This window comes from Equus przewalskii, chromosome 1 (assembly GCF_037783145.1).
Source record: "Equus przewalskii isolate Varuska chromosome 1, EquPr2, whole genome shotgun sequence".
Lineage (NCBI taxonomy): Eukaryota > Metazoa > Chordata > Mammalia > Perissodactyla > Equidae > Equus > Equus przewalskii.
Genome location: NC_091831.1, coordinates 119,653,154 through 119,672,137, shown reverse-complemented (window position 1 = coordinate 119,672,137; position 18,984 = coordinate 119,653,154). Strand labels below are relative to the sequence as shown.

General features: G+C 57.1%; 1 protein-coding gene across 6 annotated transcripts in view; it reads left to right on the top strand.

The window, feature by feature from the left end:
• Positions 1–18,984, top strand: part of CCDC33 (coiled-coil domain containing 33) — a 105,988-nt gene that overhangs the window by 72,596 nt on the left and 14,408 nt on the right. The window contains exon 1 of one of the 6 annotated variants that reach the window (XM_070575228.1): positions 12,499–12,611. The exons of the other annotated variants lie outside the window; for them this stretch is intronic. Within the exon in view, the coding sequence (XP_070431329.1) occupies positions 12,543–12,611 (69 nt within the window). The 5' untranslated portion in view covers positions 12,499–12,542. Of the gene's footprint in view, positions 1–12,498; positions 12,612–18,984 lie in introns of those variants that run through there. 6 annotated transcript variants of the gene reach the window in all.

Below are 18,984 nucleotides of genomic sequence, written 5' to 3'. Positions count from 1 at the left end.
AGGAACGTCATCCTGGGGTGATGGCATCACAAAGCCCAGGGAGCTTGGGGTTGGCCCCCATGAGCCGGAGTGACACTGAGCCCACCTGGGAGGCAGGTCACCTGGGTTCGAGAGTACGAGCCGCACCCAGGGGCCCAGATCCTTTGGAACCACAAGAGGCAGAGAAAATACAAGAGAAACAGAGATCGAGACAGAGACAAAGAGAGCACATCCATCTGGTGCCACCTGTACAGCATCCACTCAGATACCCCTGACTCTGTGCCTCCTCCAGGCCACCCCTCACAAGCTACCAGGGGCCACTGTCACCCCATCCCTCCTGCTCCAACACCTCAGGCTCTGTAGTCCCCCACTCCACTGCCCAGTGCTCGTGGCCCCAGTTTGTCAGGTCAGTCTTCTGTCCCAGTCACCTCTATAAGCACCCCTGTTCTGTCCACCCAGCCACAACGCCACCTAGGGGCACATGTTCATTACACACAAGCACCATATATCACACACGCGCGCGCAGACACACACACACCCACCCCTCCCAGGCCAGCTCCACTGGCAGGAAGTCTTCTCAGGCCTCAGTCCTCCTCAGCTCCTCCTCAGCACCCCTGTGGCCCCTGAGTTGTGAGCCCCGCAAGCTGGTGCCCAGGGGGTTCTAAAAATAAATCTTGTGAGGGTGCAACAGTCACAGCTGCTGGGCTTGGCTGGGGACCGTCACCAGCTCTGTTCCTGTCCTCTCCTGACTCTGTCCTTCTCTTCCTCCTCTGGCTCCTGCACATACACAAAGAGAGAGAGGGAGATGGTGCTTACCAAGCATTTGAGGAAGACAGGGAGGCGAGGGAGCAAGGTGGAAAGGAAGAAGTAAGGCTTCCATGCTACATGGGTCCCCATATTGTCCCCTACAGACCCCTCCTCCACCCTCCTCTCCTCCATGTGGCTGTGGCAGGTTTGAGTTCCGTCTCCACCACTCAAGAGCTGCATGACTTTGGATAAGTCACCCCACCTCTCTGGGCCTGTCTCCTCATTGTTGAGTGACAGGAATACTCTCCCTCTGCCCACCTTTCAAGGCTGTGGGGAAGGTTAACAAGATGGTGGCTGACAGGACATTGGAAACTGTAAAGGGCGGTCCACTTTGCAGGAGGCTTATTAATAGTCGCTGTGTTCATGGGGCCCTTCAAGACTGAGAATAAAAGGGAAGGCAGCAGAAATCCCCCAGGCCGCCCTCCTCTGAACCCTTCTCAAGAAGGGCCGTTCCCAGACCCCTGCCCCCTTCTCCTCCCTCCTTCCCCCGTCCCTCGGAGTCTCTGGTGGGCCCTTCTCCTCCTCCATCCATCACCTGGGACTAAAGAGATTAATAAACGAGACTCATAACTCAGCTGCTGGGATGTAGCAGATATTTACGGCTCCGTTTCAATTTGCAGAGAGATTAAGTGTTTGTCAATTTATTGTCTCTCAGTGTGTGTGAGCAAGGCCCCCTGCAGGCTAGCCCCCCTTCCCCGCTCCACGTAGTCTCGCGCTTGTGGGCTTACCACCCCCACACCATCCCCAACTCCTCCTGGTCCCCAGAGCTGGTGGGGAGCCCAGTGCTGCCCAGCCAGGGAAAGCCACGGACCACTAAAGTGGGCTTGTCTTCCTGACCAATTTGACCAGAGGAGCAAGTGGCCTGGCCCAAGGAAAGGGGCCCAGGGCCCATGGAACAGGATACTAGACAGGATGGGGCGGGCACCATTCTCAGATGATTTGGAGGGCCTTTTCTGGGCCTCCTCCAGCCTCGTCTCTCCCCACAGAACAAGGGGTCCATGGGGCCAGGTAAATGCACCCTGGAGCCCAAGCCCCACAATTCTAGACCACTCTCTGAGTATCCAAGACGCCAGAATTCCCTGCCCAAATGAACCCGAGCCTGCTTCTGAGGACCGTGCAGGCCTCTGCCTGAAGAGCATCCTCCCAAGGGTCAAATACTTTCAGCGGGTGTGCCCAAGGTCCAGCGGATGGCAGTGTGGGGCAGGCGGGCGCATGCTGAGAGCCTCCGTTTATGCTCTTGCCTTGGGCTCCCAGACACTGGGGGGGTCTGGAGCAGGGGAGGCACACTTCCATGGAGAAAGCCTCCCAGCCTAACTGGGGAGGAGCCTGCAGAGGCCAGGGGAAGTGCAACAGCGGGGGGAGGGGAGGCCAGGGAGAAAGAGGATGCCTCCCAGGGGCGGAGAAGGGGAAAGAACTCCTCCCCAAGAGTGAGCAGTGCTTGAGGATCCAAGAGGGGGCACATGAGCACGAGGAACCAAACATCAAGTGCCCCCCACCCCGCCCCCGCCCCTGAGCCGCCTCTCCCTGCCTCTCTCCTTCGCTGTTGACTTTGCAGTCTGGCACATGCACTCATTCACTCATTCATTCATCTGACCAGCTTTTTGAGCATCTGCTATGTGCCAAAGCCTCTTATCTCCCCCCAGACCCCTCCACTCGTCTGTGCAGCTGTCGCAGGTTTGAGTCCCATCTCTACCACTCAAGAGCTGTGTTACCTTGGACAAGTCACTCCACCTCTCTGGGCCTGTCTCTTCATCTGTTAAGTGGAGGGAATACTCTCCCCCTACCCAACTCTTGTGGCTTTTGAGAGGATTAAGAAGACAGTAGAAGACAGTGCGTTGGAAACTGAAAAGGGCTGTCCACTTTGCAGGAAGCTTACTAGTAGTCACTGTGTTCGTGGGGCCCTTCAAGACTGAGGGGGAAGGAGGAAGCAGCACAACCCACCCAGGCCTTCTATGTAAGCTTCTCCAGAACCTTGTCCCCACACTAAGGGGTAGTAACATAGATAACTCCCTACAAAGGTCTCTGTCCTCAGGAAGCCTCAGTTCAGCAGGAGAGACACATCAGGTCTCAGTGGAGGAAGATGTGGCCAGGACTGGGGTGCAGTCTGCTCAGGGGATTGTGGGAACACAGGGGGAGTGTACCTAACCCCCACCCCACCCCCAGGCAGGGCACACTTTATACAGAATGCCAGGGGGCGGTTCACAGATGTCACTGTCGTCAGTGGTTGTCAGTGTGAAAGCCGTGATAGATCTTTGCTTTGCTGGTAGAAGAGAAGCGGAGGTGGGTGAACTTGTTCCTGCAAGAGGGATCTGTTGAGTGGAGAGTACGTGTGTGTATCTCCACATCTCTCTCCCACCAAGAGGCACTGTGGGGCCGCAGGCTAGTCCCTTCCCTCTCTAGGCCTCATTTTCTTTATCTGTAAAAGGAGGAGAATGCCTCCCTCCAGTGAGAGAGGAGACAGTCTCAGGGGTGCAGAGGAGAGAGGGGTGGGTGGGACAGTGGATTGGCCAGATCAGGGTCTAGCCCCAAGCACCCAAAAGATCGGGCTCCGAGGAGAGCGGACCAGAGGGCTCCTGGGGCAGGGGCTCCCAGGAGGAGAGAAAATGAACGGCTGAGAAAGCACTGGGTGGGAGGGGCACTGGGAGATCTGGGGTCCAGTTCTGACTCTGCCACCAACTTGAGGAGTCGCGCTGGCTGCACCCCCTCCTCTCTGGGCCTCAGTGTCCGCCTCCCCCCCCCCCCCCCCGTGTGGAGTGAGGGGCCTGTCTTGATGGTTTCTTTGTTCATCCTGGCAAACAAGACAGGTGAGGTGGGGCAGGTTCCCAGCTGTGCTCCTTAGTGAGATGGCTGGCGCTGCCCTGTATCACTGTCCATCGAAGTTCCTTGATTAAATGGTGGGGGGGGGGGGGCGGGAGTGCAACTCTCGGTAAATAAAGCCGAGATGATGAGGCCATCAATTGCCGAGGGCAGGAATCATCGATTGGAGAGGTGGGAGGGACTACAGAACCAGGGGTGGCCGGGAGAGCTTTGCGAACCTGGGCGACAGGCCCATCCCTTCTGCAAACAGCCAGCTCAGCCCTCCTTTAAATAATACTAATTAGGTCTATCAGTCTTTTTTGAGCCCTTACTCTGCTCCCAGAACTTTAATCATAACCTCATTTCATCCTTGCACCAACCTGATGAAGGATGTCCAAATATCATCCCCATTTTATAGTTGGAGAAACTGCTGGTACCTCAGCAACCCTCCGAGGGCCCCAGACTGAGGGAGAGCATTCCTTGGTGCAGCACAGGTCTGGGGTCTCCCTTGCAGTGCCTGCTCCTGCAGCTGCCTTGGCCAAGCCTCGTGACTCAGAAATCAAGGGCTTGGTGAGCTTGACTCATCGTCTTCCCAGCCATCTGGGTGGGAGGGTTGCCTCAGTTTTCTAGTCATCCCCCAAACCTAGGTCTGTGGCTGCCAGTCCCCTCCCCAGGCCCACCCAAAACCTTTGAGAGTCCAAGTGGAGGCCTATACACGGTCTCATCTAAACTCCAAATAATGAAAAGTTATAAATTAAGCTGTAGCTAACCAAATATTAAACATGTTCCATTTTTCTACCTTGACAAATACACCTTATCAACAACCTCGGAGAATTCTTAGACTCCACACTGGATCCTGGTGACATGGAGAGAGCAGCTCCCAACTGCCTCTCCTAGTCTCCCCACATCTCCCAGGAGATGCCCCCTTTCTTCTCACCCAGCTCAATTTCAGTCCCACACCCTGGGGACCCAGTGATTGGGCGAGACCTTTCACATGCATAAAGTACACCATCACCTGCAGGAGGACAGGCTCTGGGAGCAGGAGGGAATTCCAGGGGCCCAAGTGCCAAGGGTATGACCTAGAAGGTGCTCAGACTCTGGGTGAGCACGTCCCCTTGGCCCCACCAACTGCTTCCTCCCTGGGGAGGGTTGCAGCCCTAGGAGGGCTGGAGCAGGTGCTCTAACTCAGGGTGCTTGGCAGAGCCCTTCTTGTCTAGGGCTAAGGGTGCAACTGTCCCTCCCCCAGCTCAGTGACTCCATTAGGGTGTCCTCCTGAGCCCAGATTAAATGCTTTTCAGTACAATCCAATTTCTTCCTGACATGGACTAGAAAAGCCCAGTGAACACGTGCATGCCCGCACGCGCGCGCGCGCGCGCACGCGCACTCACACACACACACACACACACACACACACACATGCACAATGCATTTGGTGTTAAATATCCAATCAGGCCCAAAGATAATAGAGAAGGCCCAGTTCACTCCCAGTTTAATCAGATAAAATGCCCATTCATCGGCTCCTGCCAGCAGCAATGTCCCCTCCTCAGCGCCCCCAGGAGCCAGCCTAGAGGATTGGGCGGGGCGAGAGGGGCTGTGGGAGAAGAGATGGAGACCTCGGTGGGAGGGGGAGGGAGCTGCGAGCGAGGCGAAGCGGGTGGACTAGGTGGGCTGTGCCTTTAAAGCTTCAAGGAGGGGGGACAGCATTGCCCACAGGGGACTAATTATCCTTCAGCCCTTAGCCAGCTCTTACTCAAACAGACAAAAGAGGCTCAGCAGCCCGGTTGGCGCTAAGCTTCTGTGGCAGAATTTTTTTTGCTCTCAGATATGCAAATCCACCTCAGCATGGTGGACCCTGGGGATGGTTGAATAGTGGCTCAGGGACTTGGGAGGGGCAGCGAGGGCAAGGGCCTGGCAGCTGGACCCCCTCGGAGGCCTAGTTTGTGAGACTGGAGGCATCTCACGGTCCCTCCTCTGGCTGGGTCAGGAGCCCTGCTTCGTCAGTGGCAGAGCCTGGCCATGGCCAAGGTGAAGGCCCCTCTCTCCTGCCTTCTCCTGTGTGTAGGTGGGGGGCTCCTGTGGAGGGCCAGAGGGACTCCCTCAGGAAGCTGGCTCAGAGACCAGGAGCTGACAGTCCACATGGGGCCCTCCTGCCCACTTGGCCCCTCCACCCTAGGGCAAGCCACCAGGTAACCTATCCAAAGCGCAAATCCAGGTGTGCTGCCCCTACTCTAAAGCCTTCCATGGCTCCCTCACCTGCAGCATGAGCCCCTCAGTCTGATGGCCCCTGTAACCTCTGAAGCCTGTGCCCCAATCTGGAATATTCTCTTCGCAGCTAACCCTAATAGTACTCACTCACAGCTCCAGGCCTGTGCTCCTCTGCTCTCTCTGCCTTGTATCCCCTGTCTCCCCCACCCCCGTGCCTGGCATGCAGTAGGTGCTCAGTGAAATGTGTCCCATGAATGCATAAAATGCCCTTCCTAAGCAGCCACACAGCTGGGGAGATGACAAGTCTGGATCAGAGAGGGGAAGTTTCCTTCCGCCTCAGCTCCCAGCACCTACAGGGCCTCGGTTTTTCCAGCTGTGAAATGGGAGAGGGATAACCCTTACTCCACAGGCTGCTGCAGAAAGCCCACGGTGCCCGGAGAGGGCTCTGTGAGCCACAAAGGGCCTCTCAGAGTACAGTCTCGGTTCCCTCCACGACCACCAAGAACGTACCCGGGGTGGAACCGAATTGGGTTTATTGACTCATCATAGCCAAGGGGCTGCCTGCCATGGGGAGCAGGGGCAGCAGTGTGTTAGAAAGGATGATTCCGCTGGAGTTGGTGATTTGGGGGTGAGTTCCAGGACACAGGCACTCGTGTTAGCCAGGGAAGGCTGCTGTCTGGTCATTTTTGTGGTTTGGACAGTGCCCCTGTTTCATCTGTGTTCAGACATGATTACGGAGCAGTCTTGTTTTTGTCTTGCTTTGTCATGGTCAGAGAGAGGGCTTGTCTGATGCTTTGAAATTGTGTTCCACAGAAGTCACCAAGGTCTAGCTGTGTGTGCCGGGCCAGCTCCTGGCCAGCAGGGGCTGCTTTTCTCTCATTGGCTTCAGGCACAGCGACGGAGGAGTGAGGGGAGAGGCAGGGGTTACAGTCCGGGCACCGTGCTTAACACTGGACAGACTTTGCCCACTGAATCTTGGTCACAGCCCTCTCCCCATTGTACAGATGATGCAACTGAGGCTCAGGGAGGCAAAGTGTTCATCAGAGTCAAGAGTAACTGGCAAAACTGGAGTGTAAACCCTGAGCTCCCTGACTCCAAAGTCCCTTCCACCGCTCGCCCCGGCCACTCCACGGGGCACAGGACCCTCAGTTGTGTCCCTCCCGGGCATTCCAGCTGGGCATCTCTTGCTGCAGAGGCTCTGCCCGGCTGTCACAGGCTAGCTGCAGTGTGAGCAGCCGCTCAGCTCAGGCTGGTCCCCTGTGCCTAGAGGTGTGAGGGGTAATGAGGCCCCGTAATTAAGGTTTCTGGAGACATGGCCAGGAGATGTATAGACAGGCTTTGTCAATAACCGTGCTCCCGGCTGCAGGTCCAGCAAGACGTCGATAAGCGCTCATTACAGCTTCTCCCCGCCCTGCCCCCCACAACCCCTCCCAGGCCTGTCAGCCCGCCTGTTCACAGTGCCTGTGTACACAGGCTGCGCTCAATTAATTTGCACTTGTTGGCACCATCTGTTCTTTTCATGTGTCCTTATCGGGCGTGTGTGGGTCCTGCCTCCTCCTCAGATGTGCTCCAGAGTGGGGATGTGTCCCACCCCTCAGGCTGGGCTGTCAGAGCAGAACCATGTCTCCCCCCTCAGACTGGGCCTCCTCAGACTGGGGCATGGTCCCCTCCCTCAGGCTAAGACTCCTGCAGTCTGGGCGAGTCTTCCTCTTCCTTGACCTCCCTCCCCACCCTGGGGAGCCCGGCTTGGCTGGAGGCCCTTGTGGACCCCATCTGAGCCTGACCCCAACAGGCAGGACCTTGGCCTTCTAGAGGAAGCCCCTCAGACCCAAGTCAAGCCATCTTGTGGCAGGCTGGCTGCCCCTGGGGTGGGGAGACAGGGCTCTGCTTCTGGTCCGGCTTTGGCTTCCATGGCCTGAGGCTGGCCAGGTCCCTGCTCCCAACAGCGACATCCTTGAGTCACAGGGTCGGAGGGGGCTGAGAAGCCCCTTGCACAGCATGGGTCAGGGTGGTCCAGGGGCCTAGACTGGAGCAGCCCCCGGGGCAGCGTGGGGGCCTGGCCTGGTGGCTCCTGGTGGCAGGCGGCCCACCCAGACATCTGAGAAAGGGCAGCATCCTAAGGACGCCTGCCCACAGCCGCCTCCCCATCCCGAGCCTCTGGGTGGCAGCAGCCCAGCCCCATTCCTCTCAGGGCCGCCCTCTCCTCCAGAAGCTGCCGGCCCCTCCCAGCTCAGATATACTGTGCTTCCGGCCCTCAGCGCAGATTTCTGAGGCCGTCCTGGCTTTCCTGACCCTGAGGGTGTGAATTCCAAGCTGGCTGTGCCGCGAAAGTGCTGTGGGAGGCTGGCAACCTCTTGTCCTCCCAGGGCTCTAGTGTTCTGCACAGCGCACTGGGCGTGTCTACCAGGAACCGGGCTCTACACGAGGAGGCTCTTCAGAAATTCCTAGTCAGGCTTGTGCCAGCACCCAGCTCCAGCCCTGCCCACCTCCCCTGACTATAACATGCTCCAGGGTTGGGCCTTGGCCTGGCATTCAAGGCCCAATGACCGGGCCCTGTCAGCCACACCAACGTTCTCTCTCCCCAGGTCCTGACTGTCTACACTTCCCGCACCGCACCTTTGTTCCCTCTGCCAGGAAGGCACCCCCTCCTCACTCCTTTATCACCTGACAAACTCCCTCTCACCCTTCAAAACTCATCCTAGCTCTGAGATGCCCTCCCTTTCACCTCTGCCTGCACCCAGGGCGAGGGGAGGGGGTGCGGCGCCTGGCTGAGGGGCTCCCCGACTGCTGCACTCACCATCCTGATGTATCACGTCATACTGCGCCTGCTGCCACATCCACTACAATGCGAGCTCCTCAGGGACAATACAAGCACCCAGCCATGGTTGTGTCTGTGTCCCTGGTGCCTAGCACAGGGCCTGGACAAATGGAGCTGCTGGAGAGTGTGTGTTGAAGCAGATGGTCCCTTGTGTCCTTAGCCTGGGTTGGTGGAGAGGCAGGACGCACTGCCCCCACAGATGGAAGGCGGTGTTCCTCCTGCTGCCCTGTGCCCACTAATAGAGTCATGGAGGTCTCGGGGTGGGCAGTGGATTCATTAGGGCCAGCTGGGGAGGTGCACAGAGAGAGCTTCACCCAGCTCCCTGTCCGCCCTCCCCCCACCCCCGGCCCTGCCCCCGCCCATCCCAGGGTCTGTGTGAGTGTGGTAGGAATCCTAGTGAGACCTGTGCCACAGACAGCTCTGAGCCGTACCCTGCCTGGGCACCTGGGGCTGGCGTCTGGCCGGGAGGGAGGAGGAGACTGCGATTTGTGGCCTCCATATGTGTTTCAGGCCTACTGGTGGCATTTCTGCCAGGAGAAGGTTTAGAAATGGGGCCTATACTCACTCGGTGCAAGCTGGGCCTCCAGGTACTGGTGTCTCAGGCCCCACACGGCCTTCCAGGCTGGGGCAGAGGCCCATGGCTAGATGGGGGCCCAAAGAAATCTGGCAACACTCCAGAAGCAACAGTACAAACCACCTCAGCCCCAGTCCCTTCTCCTGTGCTGTGTGTCAATGTGGTGGCTTTCTTGCAGAGAGGGACAGTGTTCAGGAGGACAGCCTGAGAACATAGGAGCCAGACCTGGAGCCTGTGGAGGTGGGGAGCAGAGCTGCTAGTGGGTACTGACCACCTGCGTGCCCTGCCCCGGGTTCCCCTGAGCCGGGGGCAGGGGAGCCCCGGGCCTTGCAGTGGGAGATCCCAGCCCTAGGGAGTAAGGAAGCAGGGAGCAGAGCCCTGCCTTCGTGGACTAGAAGGCCAGTTGAGGACAGGAGAGCCAGCCTCAGGGTCTGGCAGGCAGTTAAGAGTGCAGACTCAGGAACCAGCTCCCCCAGTGGGACAAGTCCCGTCACCTCTTCCTACCTCACTCTCCTCCTCTGTAGAATGAGTGTAGTGGCAGCTGCCATGTTGGGTTACTGGAGGGATGAAGTTAGATTGATCCACATAAACTATTTAGAACAGCACCCACCCATGATGAGCTCTTGTTATTACCTGCCTGGTTCAGGTTCTAGAAACTCAGACAACAAAGCTGCCTTCCATTCTACCAAGGAGAGTGGGAACGGCTGTCATAGGCCGACTCTGAAGAATAGATCTGCAGCAAAGGGTGATGGCTCCTCATCCTCCATCCTCTTGGTCCAAAGACCCAGAGGCAGGACAAAACAGAACCTCTGTTCTTCCCCTCAAAGGTCCTGAGGCTGCTGGAAGTGGATGCATGTGGGCAGCGCTGGTGGAAGGGGAGCTGCGCTATGAGGCTGGAGAGGGGGTGGGGCCAGGATCATGGGGAACCTTGACCCCGAGCTGGGTGAATGAAGTTCCCCAGTACCAGGTGTCTCTGTGCTGCACTCCTCCCCCCTACTCCCCACCCCAACCAGACGCCTGCCCAGCTTCCTGGGACCCCACGGAAGAAGGACATTCCCCAGCCCCACAAAGAACTCCAGTCTTCACATAGCGACTGTCTGCTGTGTCTCACCACTCTGTAAGGGCTGGGGGGCCCACTGGCACCCATTTTATAGATAAAGCACCTGAGACCAGGTGGGTCCTACTGGGACCTGCTTGGGGCTTCAAGGGTCAGGCTCAACTCTTTGGGTACAGCTTCCCCTCCCTCTCTGCATCCCACACTTGCTCAGTGTCCAGTGATAAACCCCCTGAGGGGTCCACTCCATGCCCATCCTGCCTCCCACCAGAGCAGGCCTGGAAAACAGCCATGTCTGGGGCCTGGCTGAGCGCAGCCAATGCCTCTGCATGGTGCATTATTGATGGGGCTTCTAATTGTGCGTTTCCCAAAGTCTACAGGCCTTTGATGAAAAATTCATGGCATGCCCGAGGATGGGAGCAGAGTCAATCGATTGGCAGCGCAGCAGGCGCAGGAGCCCTGGGCCCCGCTCAGGGAGGGAGCAGCTGAAGGCCGGACTGGGAGGGGGCATCAGTCTGGCTTTGCTATTGTCACGGCTTCTGGCCCCAGGGTCTTGAGATGATAGGGACACACACAGCAGAAGACAGCAGCCCATTTCCCTGCTGGGGAGGCTGAGGGGCAGGATCAGGAAGGTCTAGGCTCACATCTGGGCTGCCATCTGGTGGCTGGTGCCTCCAGAGAGGATGGCCATCTTCATCAAGAACCTCATTTTCATTTCCCTAGAGGAGACTTAGACCCTCCAGAGCCCCCATGAGTCACACAGAGCAGGGAGTGACATTTCCAGAGCCACTCATGTGCCAGACATTTTGCTTGGAGCTTTACACCCACAGCCTCATTAAATCCCCAGCAGCTCTAGGAGATGGGCGCAGTGATGGTCTCCATCTTACGGAGGAGGAAACAGGCTCAGAGAGGTTCAGTGACAGCCCTGTCCAAGGTCACACAGATAATTAGCAGCAGGTGGGGACTAGAACCCAGCACTGAGGAAACTGGAGCCCACTGTCTTTTCCCTGCTGCAGGGCAGCTCAGATATGAGGCACAAAGCAGTGTGGGGCTTGTCCATTCCAATTCCCAGCCCCGGCCCTATTCTGTAGAGAAAGAAACCCCATTAAGAAAAAGTGGATTCTCCAGGATCTTTAAGTGAATTAAGTGAAAAATGAGGCCTGCAAATGAGAAGAGCAAGGGCCCCCCTGCAGCACTGACAGAGACCAGAGGCTCCCATGCAGAGTCCTGAACCAGCATCCAGTAGCCAGTGGTGGGGGAGTCTTAAACAGGGTGGAGCTTTTGAAACAGGTCAAGCTGTCTGTCTTGGACTGTCCAGTCAAGGGTTATTGTTGTGCCTCCACTGAGGCCCCAGAGACCCCCACTGTTCATCCATCCACTGGTTAAACAGGAGAACAAATATTTATGGAGTCCCAGCTCTGTGCAGGCACCTCACTAGGTCCGGATGGGAGGCCTATAAGGAAAGGCTTTGGGGCCAAGCTTGTCTGAGACAGACAGGCTGAACCCAACTCAGCTGGGAAAAAGCCAGACAGACCCCTCCATGCCCTGGGAGGGGGTCTTTGCAACCCAGGCCAAGGCCAGTTGTACAGCCAGCACTGCCTTAGTGACCAAGGCCGTTTCTAGGGGGTGGGCTGGCTTGTTTGGGTTTGTTTTCCCTTTGCTTCCCAGCAAGTTCCTTTTAAAAACATCCACCCATGTCTCCGCTGAACTAAAAGGAAAGGAATTTGTCCAGCCCATCAGGAAAACAGTGATGGGAAGGCCCCAGGGGCAGGCGTGGGGCCCTAGGCCACACTGTGCAGTTGTGGGAGGAGCCCAGCCTGCGCTGCTGGGGAGGGTTGCTGGGGGTATGGAGGAGCAGAGAGAGAGGAGACTGAGGGGCAGAAGGAAGGGAGACCGAGGGGGAGAGGCAGGGGGAGACTGAGGGTAGGGGTAACCAAGGGGCAGAGACAGTGAAGACTGGAGATGGAGGGGGGCAGCGAAGGGGAGACAGAGGTGTGGCTAGAGGGCAGGTCGGGGGAGGGATGCTGAGACTGGGGTTAAGGAGACAGAAGGGCTTGCCCTTTCCTGGGCTCCTGGCCACACAGCCCTCCCAGGCCCTGCCATCTCTTTGCAGTTCCCTGGCCAAGGAACGAGCCTAGAGTGATTTCAGCCACCCCTCCCAGATGCCCCCCACCCTGGAACAAAGGGCAAGTGGCCCCGTGGGCCTGCCTGCTTCCAGCTCAGGGTTGGGCTTGGTCACCAGGCAGTTACTTGTTGTAGCAACAGTCCCTGGGGACCTATCCTGGGAAACAGGACTGCTGGCAAGAAAAATGGGGGAGCCAGGGTCCCCATCCCCTCCGGCTCCTGAGGTTGCCCCAGGCCTCCTTGATAGCCACTCTGTAAGTCTGCCCCCATACCAACTGGTTCTGGGAGGATGGGTTGGTTCACCTAGCAGGCAGGTGTGTTGGGATTTGTTCCCTGGCAACCAGTAAGAGGTGGTGGTAGAGCAAGGTGGAGGAAGACCAGATCAGGCCTTCAGGCATTGGCCTCTAGATGCCCACGGTCACAGGAACCCTCTGTGGGGCCCCTAGTCCCAGCCCAGGCCACCTGAGCCCACACCCAGGAACCCAGACAGGGAAGAGAGAGGACCTCTGGGAAAATTCCTTAAAGTGACCACTGTGTCCTGCTAATCTGAGCCCTGGCTCTGGCCTCTTGGAGGTCCAGCACACATCCTCAAAGTGACTGGGCCTGGGCTAGCCTGGGGCAGTCAGGCTGGAAGGCTTGCTGGGAGGGCAGAGCTCACAAGGGCTGTCAGGGAGAGGAGGTGAGGCAGGTGGGGGCATCAAGAGGAGGTGGGTCAGCCCCAGGCCAGGAGGCTTATGACAGCACCTTCTCATTGGGACCCCGGTTGCCAAAGCGTTTGCTCTTCCATTGTGGCAAGAACTGCAGAGCACCCCCAACAGGGATCATAATCCAGCTTTCAGATGAGGAGGCACAGAGTGGGCAAGGGCCTTGCTTAGAGTCATACAGCAGATGTAGGCAGAGCCTGGATTAGAACCCAAGGTTCTGAACTCCAGCCAGGGCTCTCCCCACCCCAATGGGGCATTCAGAGGCAAAGCTCTAATGCGGGGAGTCGGGGGGGAGTTGGGGGAGGAAGGGGGGCAGTGGGATGGGCAGGAGGTGATCAGTGGGGACAGGGGCTCTTTATGGGACAGTAAGCAGGGCCTGTGAGGCCAGGGCTGGAGTCTATCCCCTCACCAGGCCTGTGAGTGCCTGGCCCTGTACTTCCCTGGACTGGGGGCAAGGGCCAGCTCCAAGCTAAATCCAGGAGAGGCAGGACTCTGAGCCACAAACTGAGGAGGAGTGATTGATGGCTGGGCTTGGGTTGGCCCAGTGGGTCTTCCTGGAGGAACAGGGCCCAGAGTGGAGCCTTGAAGGTCAAGCAGAGTTCTGGGAAGCTTGGGAGGGGAAATGGGAAGGGAAAAATGGAAAGACAGAGCATCTTCCAGGAGGCCCCACCCCCAAGCCAGTCCCACCCCCAAACCAGCCCCACCCCTATCCCCATTGTCCTGGCCCAGCCTAGTTAGCCCGCCTGGCTCTTTCAGGGGCCAGTTACACAGGGCTGAGGTCAGCACCAGCCAAGGCCTCGCCACCCCTCCGAGCTTCACCATGTGCACAAGCACGAAAGCTTTCTAGGCACCATCTCTGCTGCACAGGAAGGAGAAGAACAGAAGAAAGGGAAAATTCACTCCTTTTGTTTCTTTGCTGTAACCTTGGGCTGAACAAAGAAGCGACTGCCTCCCCCTCAGGGAAGGTGTTTTAAACAGCAGTTCGCACAGATTTGCGGGTGGTTGGGAGGCTGAGCTGACATTCGAGGGGAACCAGGAGCAGGGATCTGGGGGAGAAGGGTCTTGGCTCTAGGACCTTCTGGGGCTCTGTACTGCCCTCCGTTCAGAAGTGGAGCTCCTGGGCTCGGGCTCAAGAGCCGTGGCAAGTGAAGTGATGCCCCAGGATCACACTTCCTCCAGGCCCCCACTCCTAGGGCCAGGGCCCCATTGCAGGGAGCCCCCTGCGCTCTGCCAGGCCTGGCCTTGGGTGGCCTGGAGTGCAGCCCCTCCCCCTCGGCCACGCCCTTGCTGTCCAACCTCGGTTTGTGCGTCCTAGCCCTGGTCTTCAGTCATGTCCCCACCGGCCAGTGGGGCTCCCAGGCCTCCCTGGCCCGCCCTCTGGTGGTGATGAGGAAGAGGCATTTTCTCATGGCCACAGGGTTTTCTGTTGTCACATTGTCTCATGGAGCAGGGGAGAAGGAAGGGAGCTGGGCTGGGTGGACAGTGGCCCCCTGGGGGCAGGGGTGGAGGGTGGGGCAGGGAGTGGGCATGGCCGCAGAGGCACTGGCCTGGGTGTAAGCCCAGGAGGTGAGCCCTGACCCCGGGGAAGTTTCTGTTCGCTCTCAGCAGCTCTTCAGCACAGCCTCTGTCCTCTGCTACTCCTCCCTGACGCAGCCCCTGGAACTGGGCTGTTGGTCAGAACTCTGATCTCTGGGTCTGGGAGGCTAGCACCAATTTGTACAAGCTGAATGTTTCATTTTATTTTAAAGAAATGTGGTTAAGTCCAGTGAAAGGTTAGCCAAGAGTGGCTTCTCAGACATCCTGAGGGACCTCCAAGAGCTCTGTCCGTCAAATGACAGCAAATCTGGCGGGAGCAGGGTCCTTGGCCCCCAGTGGTGAGAGGGTCTGCCTGGCTCTGCTTTCCCTATGCAGGACAGCAACTAGAGGCAGCGGAGAGGAGGGAAGGCCTTCTGCGCTGTCAGGGTCTCCCAAGAATTAGAGGGGAGTGTGTAGGTGGTCCCTGGGGGAATGCGGAGTGCCAGGCTGGGGAGGTGGTGTCAGAGATGACCTCTTGGCAGAAGTAGGTGAGGATCTGAAGATAGAAAGGGGCCCAGGAAGGCTGGCCATGAGCAGAGTGGCCAGGGCAGAATTCTGAGATGGGGTCTAGTTGTGCTGGGACAGAGTGCCTTGAAATTCAGGGTTAGAAGTTTATCGTGAGGGCATGTGGAAGCCACGGAAGGGCTCTGAGAAGCAAAGGAGAATGTTCCAGTTTTCTACTGCTGCATAGCAGACTACCCCAAAACTTGTGACTTAAAGCAATAATTTTTCCTTTTATTATTCTCTCTCACAGTTCTGTGGGTCAGGAGCTAGGCTGAGGCCCAGCAGGCAGGGCTGGTCTCCATCCATGGCATCCTCAGCTGAGATGACCCACAGGGCAGGGGGCTGGAGCAGCTGGGGCTGGCTGCACATCCGTCCCCCACACGCCGTCACTTCTGCCTTCCTCACAGCGTGGGGCTCCTGGGTACTGGGGCTTCTTCCCTGGGGAACAGCAAGTGTTCCAGGAGGAAGGGTGGAAGCTGCAAGTCTCCTGATGACTTGGCCTCAGAGGTCCCAGAATGTCATAATGCTGCGTCCTGCAGGTCTCTAAGGCTGGTCCAGTTGCAAGGGGAGGGGAGTTAGACCCCACCTCTCAATGAGAGGAGCAGCACAGCATTTTCAGCCATCTTTCATCTACCAGAGAGAAAGGTTGTGTGGTTTTTTTGTTTTGTTTTGTTTTGTTTTAAAAAACACCAATTTCTCCACCTTTGGTGGAGATTCTGGTCCTTTGTTTTTTTGCTTTTTTTTTTAAAGATTGGCGCCCGAACTAACATCTGTTACCAATCTTTTCTTCTTCTCCTTCTCCCCAAGCCCCCCAGGACATAGTTATATATTCTAGTTGTGAGTGCCTCTGGCTGTGCTATGTGGGACACCGCCTCAGCATGGCTTGATGAGCAGTGCCATGTCCGTGCCCAGGATCTGAACCGGTGAAACCCTGGGCTGCCAAAGCGGAGCGTGCAAACTTAACCACTCCGCCATGGGGCCGGCCCAAGGCTGTATTTTGAGGCAGCACAAAGAAAGCCCCACCATAAGAGAGGTAGAGAACTAGGAGGGCTGCCTGAAGGAGGAGGCCACAGAGATCAGACCGATTTACCAGGAGCAGTGGGAAGGGGCTGCCCCCTGGTGCCCGGACACTTCCTGCAACCAGGAGATGCCCCTCTGGGCAGAGGAAATCCTTGGAGGGAAGGTAGATACACTACATTGTTAGCTGGTTTCTCAGGGGCAGAGGGGTGTCATGAGTAGAACTGGCTTCTCTTTACCTTGCACAGGGGTCTAGGGATACCAGGAAATGGGCCTGGCCAGGCGCAGCAGGGCAGGAATCTTTCCATCCCTGACTCAGAAAAGCAGCCATTACACACCCTAAGAGCACGTCCTGTGCTGGAAGGGGCTCGGGGTCTGATGGGCTACGCGATGTGCATGCCTCCCTCCCCAAGCAGACGCCTTGCCTGGGACAAACAGCCCCCGTGCCTGGTGAAAGGAGAACGTCGAGGGCGGTGGCATCTTACTCTGCCCCCTTGGAGACAGTAGCTCCGTAGTCACCCCAGGCTTGGCGCTCTGGGCTCCGCAGGACACTCCCTCAACGCCTGGGAGATCCCCGTGGACCTGCAGCTCTGCCCCGTGAGCCGGGCCGCCTTGACAAATCACTCAGCCCTTCCACTCCAGGCTCAGCTGCCTCCTTGGGAAATTGGGAATGAAAACGCCTCCCTTGCAGACTCATTGTTGGAATTAGAGAAAAAATATATAAAGGGCCTGGCCAGTGGTGAGCATTCAACAAAGGGGAGTTGCTGTCATTAGGCTCCGTGACCCCTACGGGTTCTCCCTGGGCTTTGTGTCAGAAATGTGTCTTCCTAGGTGAGTAAAAGAATCTCGCAAAGATTTAGGCTTTTGTTGGAGGGGTGTGTATGTGTGTGTGTGTGTGTGTGTGTGTGTGTGTGTGTCTGTGGTTGTTTGGGGCATTGTCTAAGTTGCATCCAAGTCGCTCTCAACTGTTAAGACGTGTGTTGACCCCTGAGGCACAAGGGTCAGCCTCAGGTGTCTGCTGCTATGCAGGTGTTACTTCAGAATTAGGTCACTTCAGTGCTTTGAGATGGCTCTTGTCCCAAGCCTCTCCCCTCCCCACTCAGCCCCATCATTTGCCCCGGGGCTGGCTCCGGACAGAAGCCCCAGTTGAGGATCAGGATTTGCTATATGACCTCGGGCAAGTCACCGCACCTCTCTGACCTCCATGGTGCTTCTCAGCAGAGGGCATGCATCAAAACCTCTGAGATGGGAATCCAGGGGCAGGAGGTGTGGGAAGGTGGGCTGGACCACCTGGAGGAGAGACTTGTGTGCCTGGAGCTGCACAGTAAGATAGCCCCCTATGCATACCCCTCCCCACCTCGAGCTTTGGGGCCCACTCAGGGCGGCCTCATTGCCACTACAGGCTGAAGCTGGAGCATCTGTGGGAGGCGGCTGCCCTCTGCTGGCTGTAAAGGCAAGCCACATGGCAGGTGGCCTGGGCCTGCTGTTGAAGGATCTTTGGGCCCTGGGGACCCAGAGGTTAGATGGCTGCCCAGGGAAGGGCAAAGTGGAGGAGAGTGTGCACCTGGCCCAGCAAACCCGCTGCCCTGGCTTGCCTGCAACACCCACCCCCTGCAGAGCCCTGCCACCACACTGCCTCCTATCTACACCTGCCCCTGCCTCAGGCCTCCTCCCTTCCCCAGGAGAATGAAGCTCCATCCCACCCATCCCCCCTGCTCCAGCCCGTGCCCCCCATACACCCCTCCCTGCCCGTCTCCTAATCCTCCAGAAAATCCTCTCTCTCCACCCCCAGCCTCTCCTCGACCCTGTGTCCCCAGCTACCTCTGTCCCTTCTCAACCTCACTGTCCCCCTCAATTCTCTCCCTCCTGCACCTTGGCCTTCAGAGCACTGGCCAGGGTCACCAGGGGCCAGATCCTCGAGGCCACACTCAGAGGCTCCCTCTGCAGGTTTAGAAGCTATTGAGCCTTCTGTCCTCTTTTCAAAAACTTTTTTAGATTGTGAAATGTAACCCACATGGAGAAAATTGCATTGAACGTAAACATAAAACACAACCAAATTATTACAAAGCAAATGCCCGTGAAGAAATAGAACATCACCAGCTCCCAGAAGCCCCTCGCACCCTCCTCTCCTAGGTGTGACCACCGTGCCCGCGCACTGTCTTGCTTTTATTCTTTATGCAGATCTTCCTCAACTTACGGTGGGTTATAACCTGATAAACTCATCCTAAGTTCAACATTTCATCAGCTGAAAATGCATTTAATACACCTAACCGACCGGACATCATAGCTTGGCGTAGCCTAGCCTACCTGAAACACTCACATTAGCCTACAGTTGGGCAGAATCACCTAACACAAAGCCTATTTTATGATAAAATGTTGACTATCTCATGTAATTTATTGCCTACTGGACTGACAGTGACAAACAGAATGGTTGTCTGGGACAGCACGGCTGTCAGTGTGTCGGTCACTCACCCTCGTGATCACGTGGCTGACTGGGAGCTGCGGCTCGCTGCCACTGCCCAGCAGCTCGAGAGAGGATCGTACCGCACATCACTAGCCTGGGAAAAGATCAAAATTCAAAGTATAGTTTCTACTGAATGCGTATCGCTTTCACACCGTTGTGAAGTCTACAGATCGTAAGCCGAACCGCCGTAAGTCAAAGACCATCTAGTGCGCCTCTCCCATCACTATCGCCTGATAGTCCCTGATTGAACCTTCTCTGAAGGGCATCCCACCCACGTGTTATTTTGTGAGTGGTTCTTTTGCTCAACTCTGTGTGAGAGACTCGTCTGCGCGGTTGCTTGGTGCTGTGGTTCTTGTCTCATTG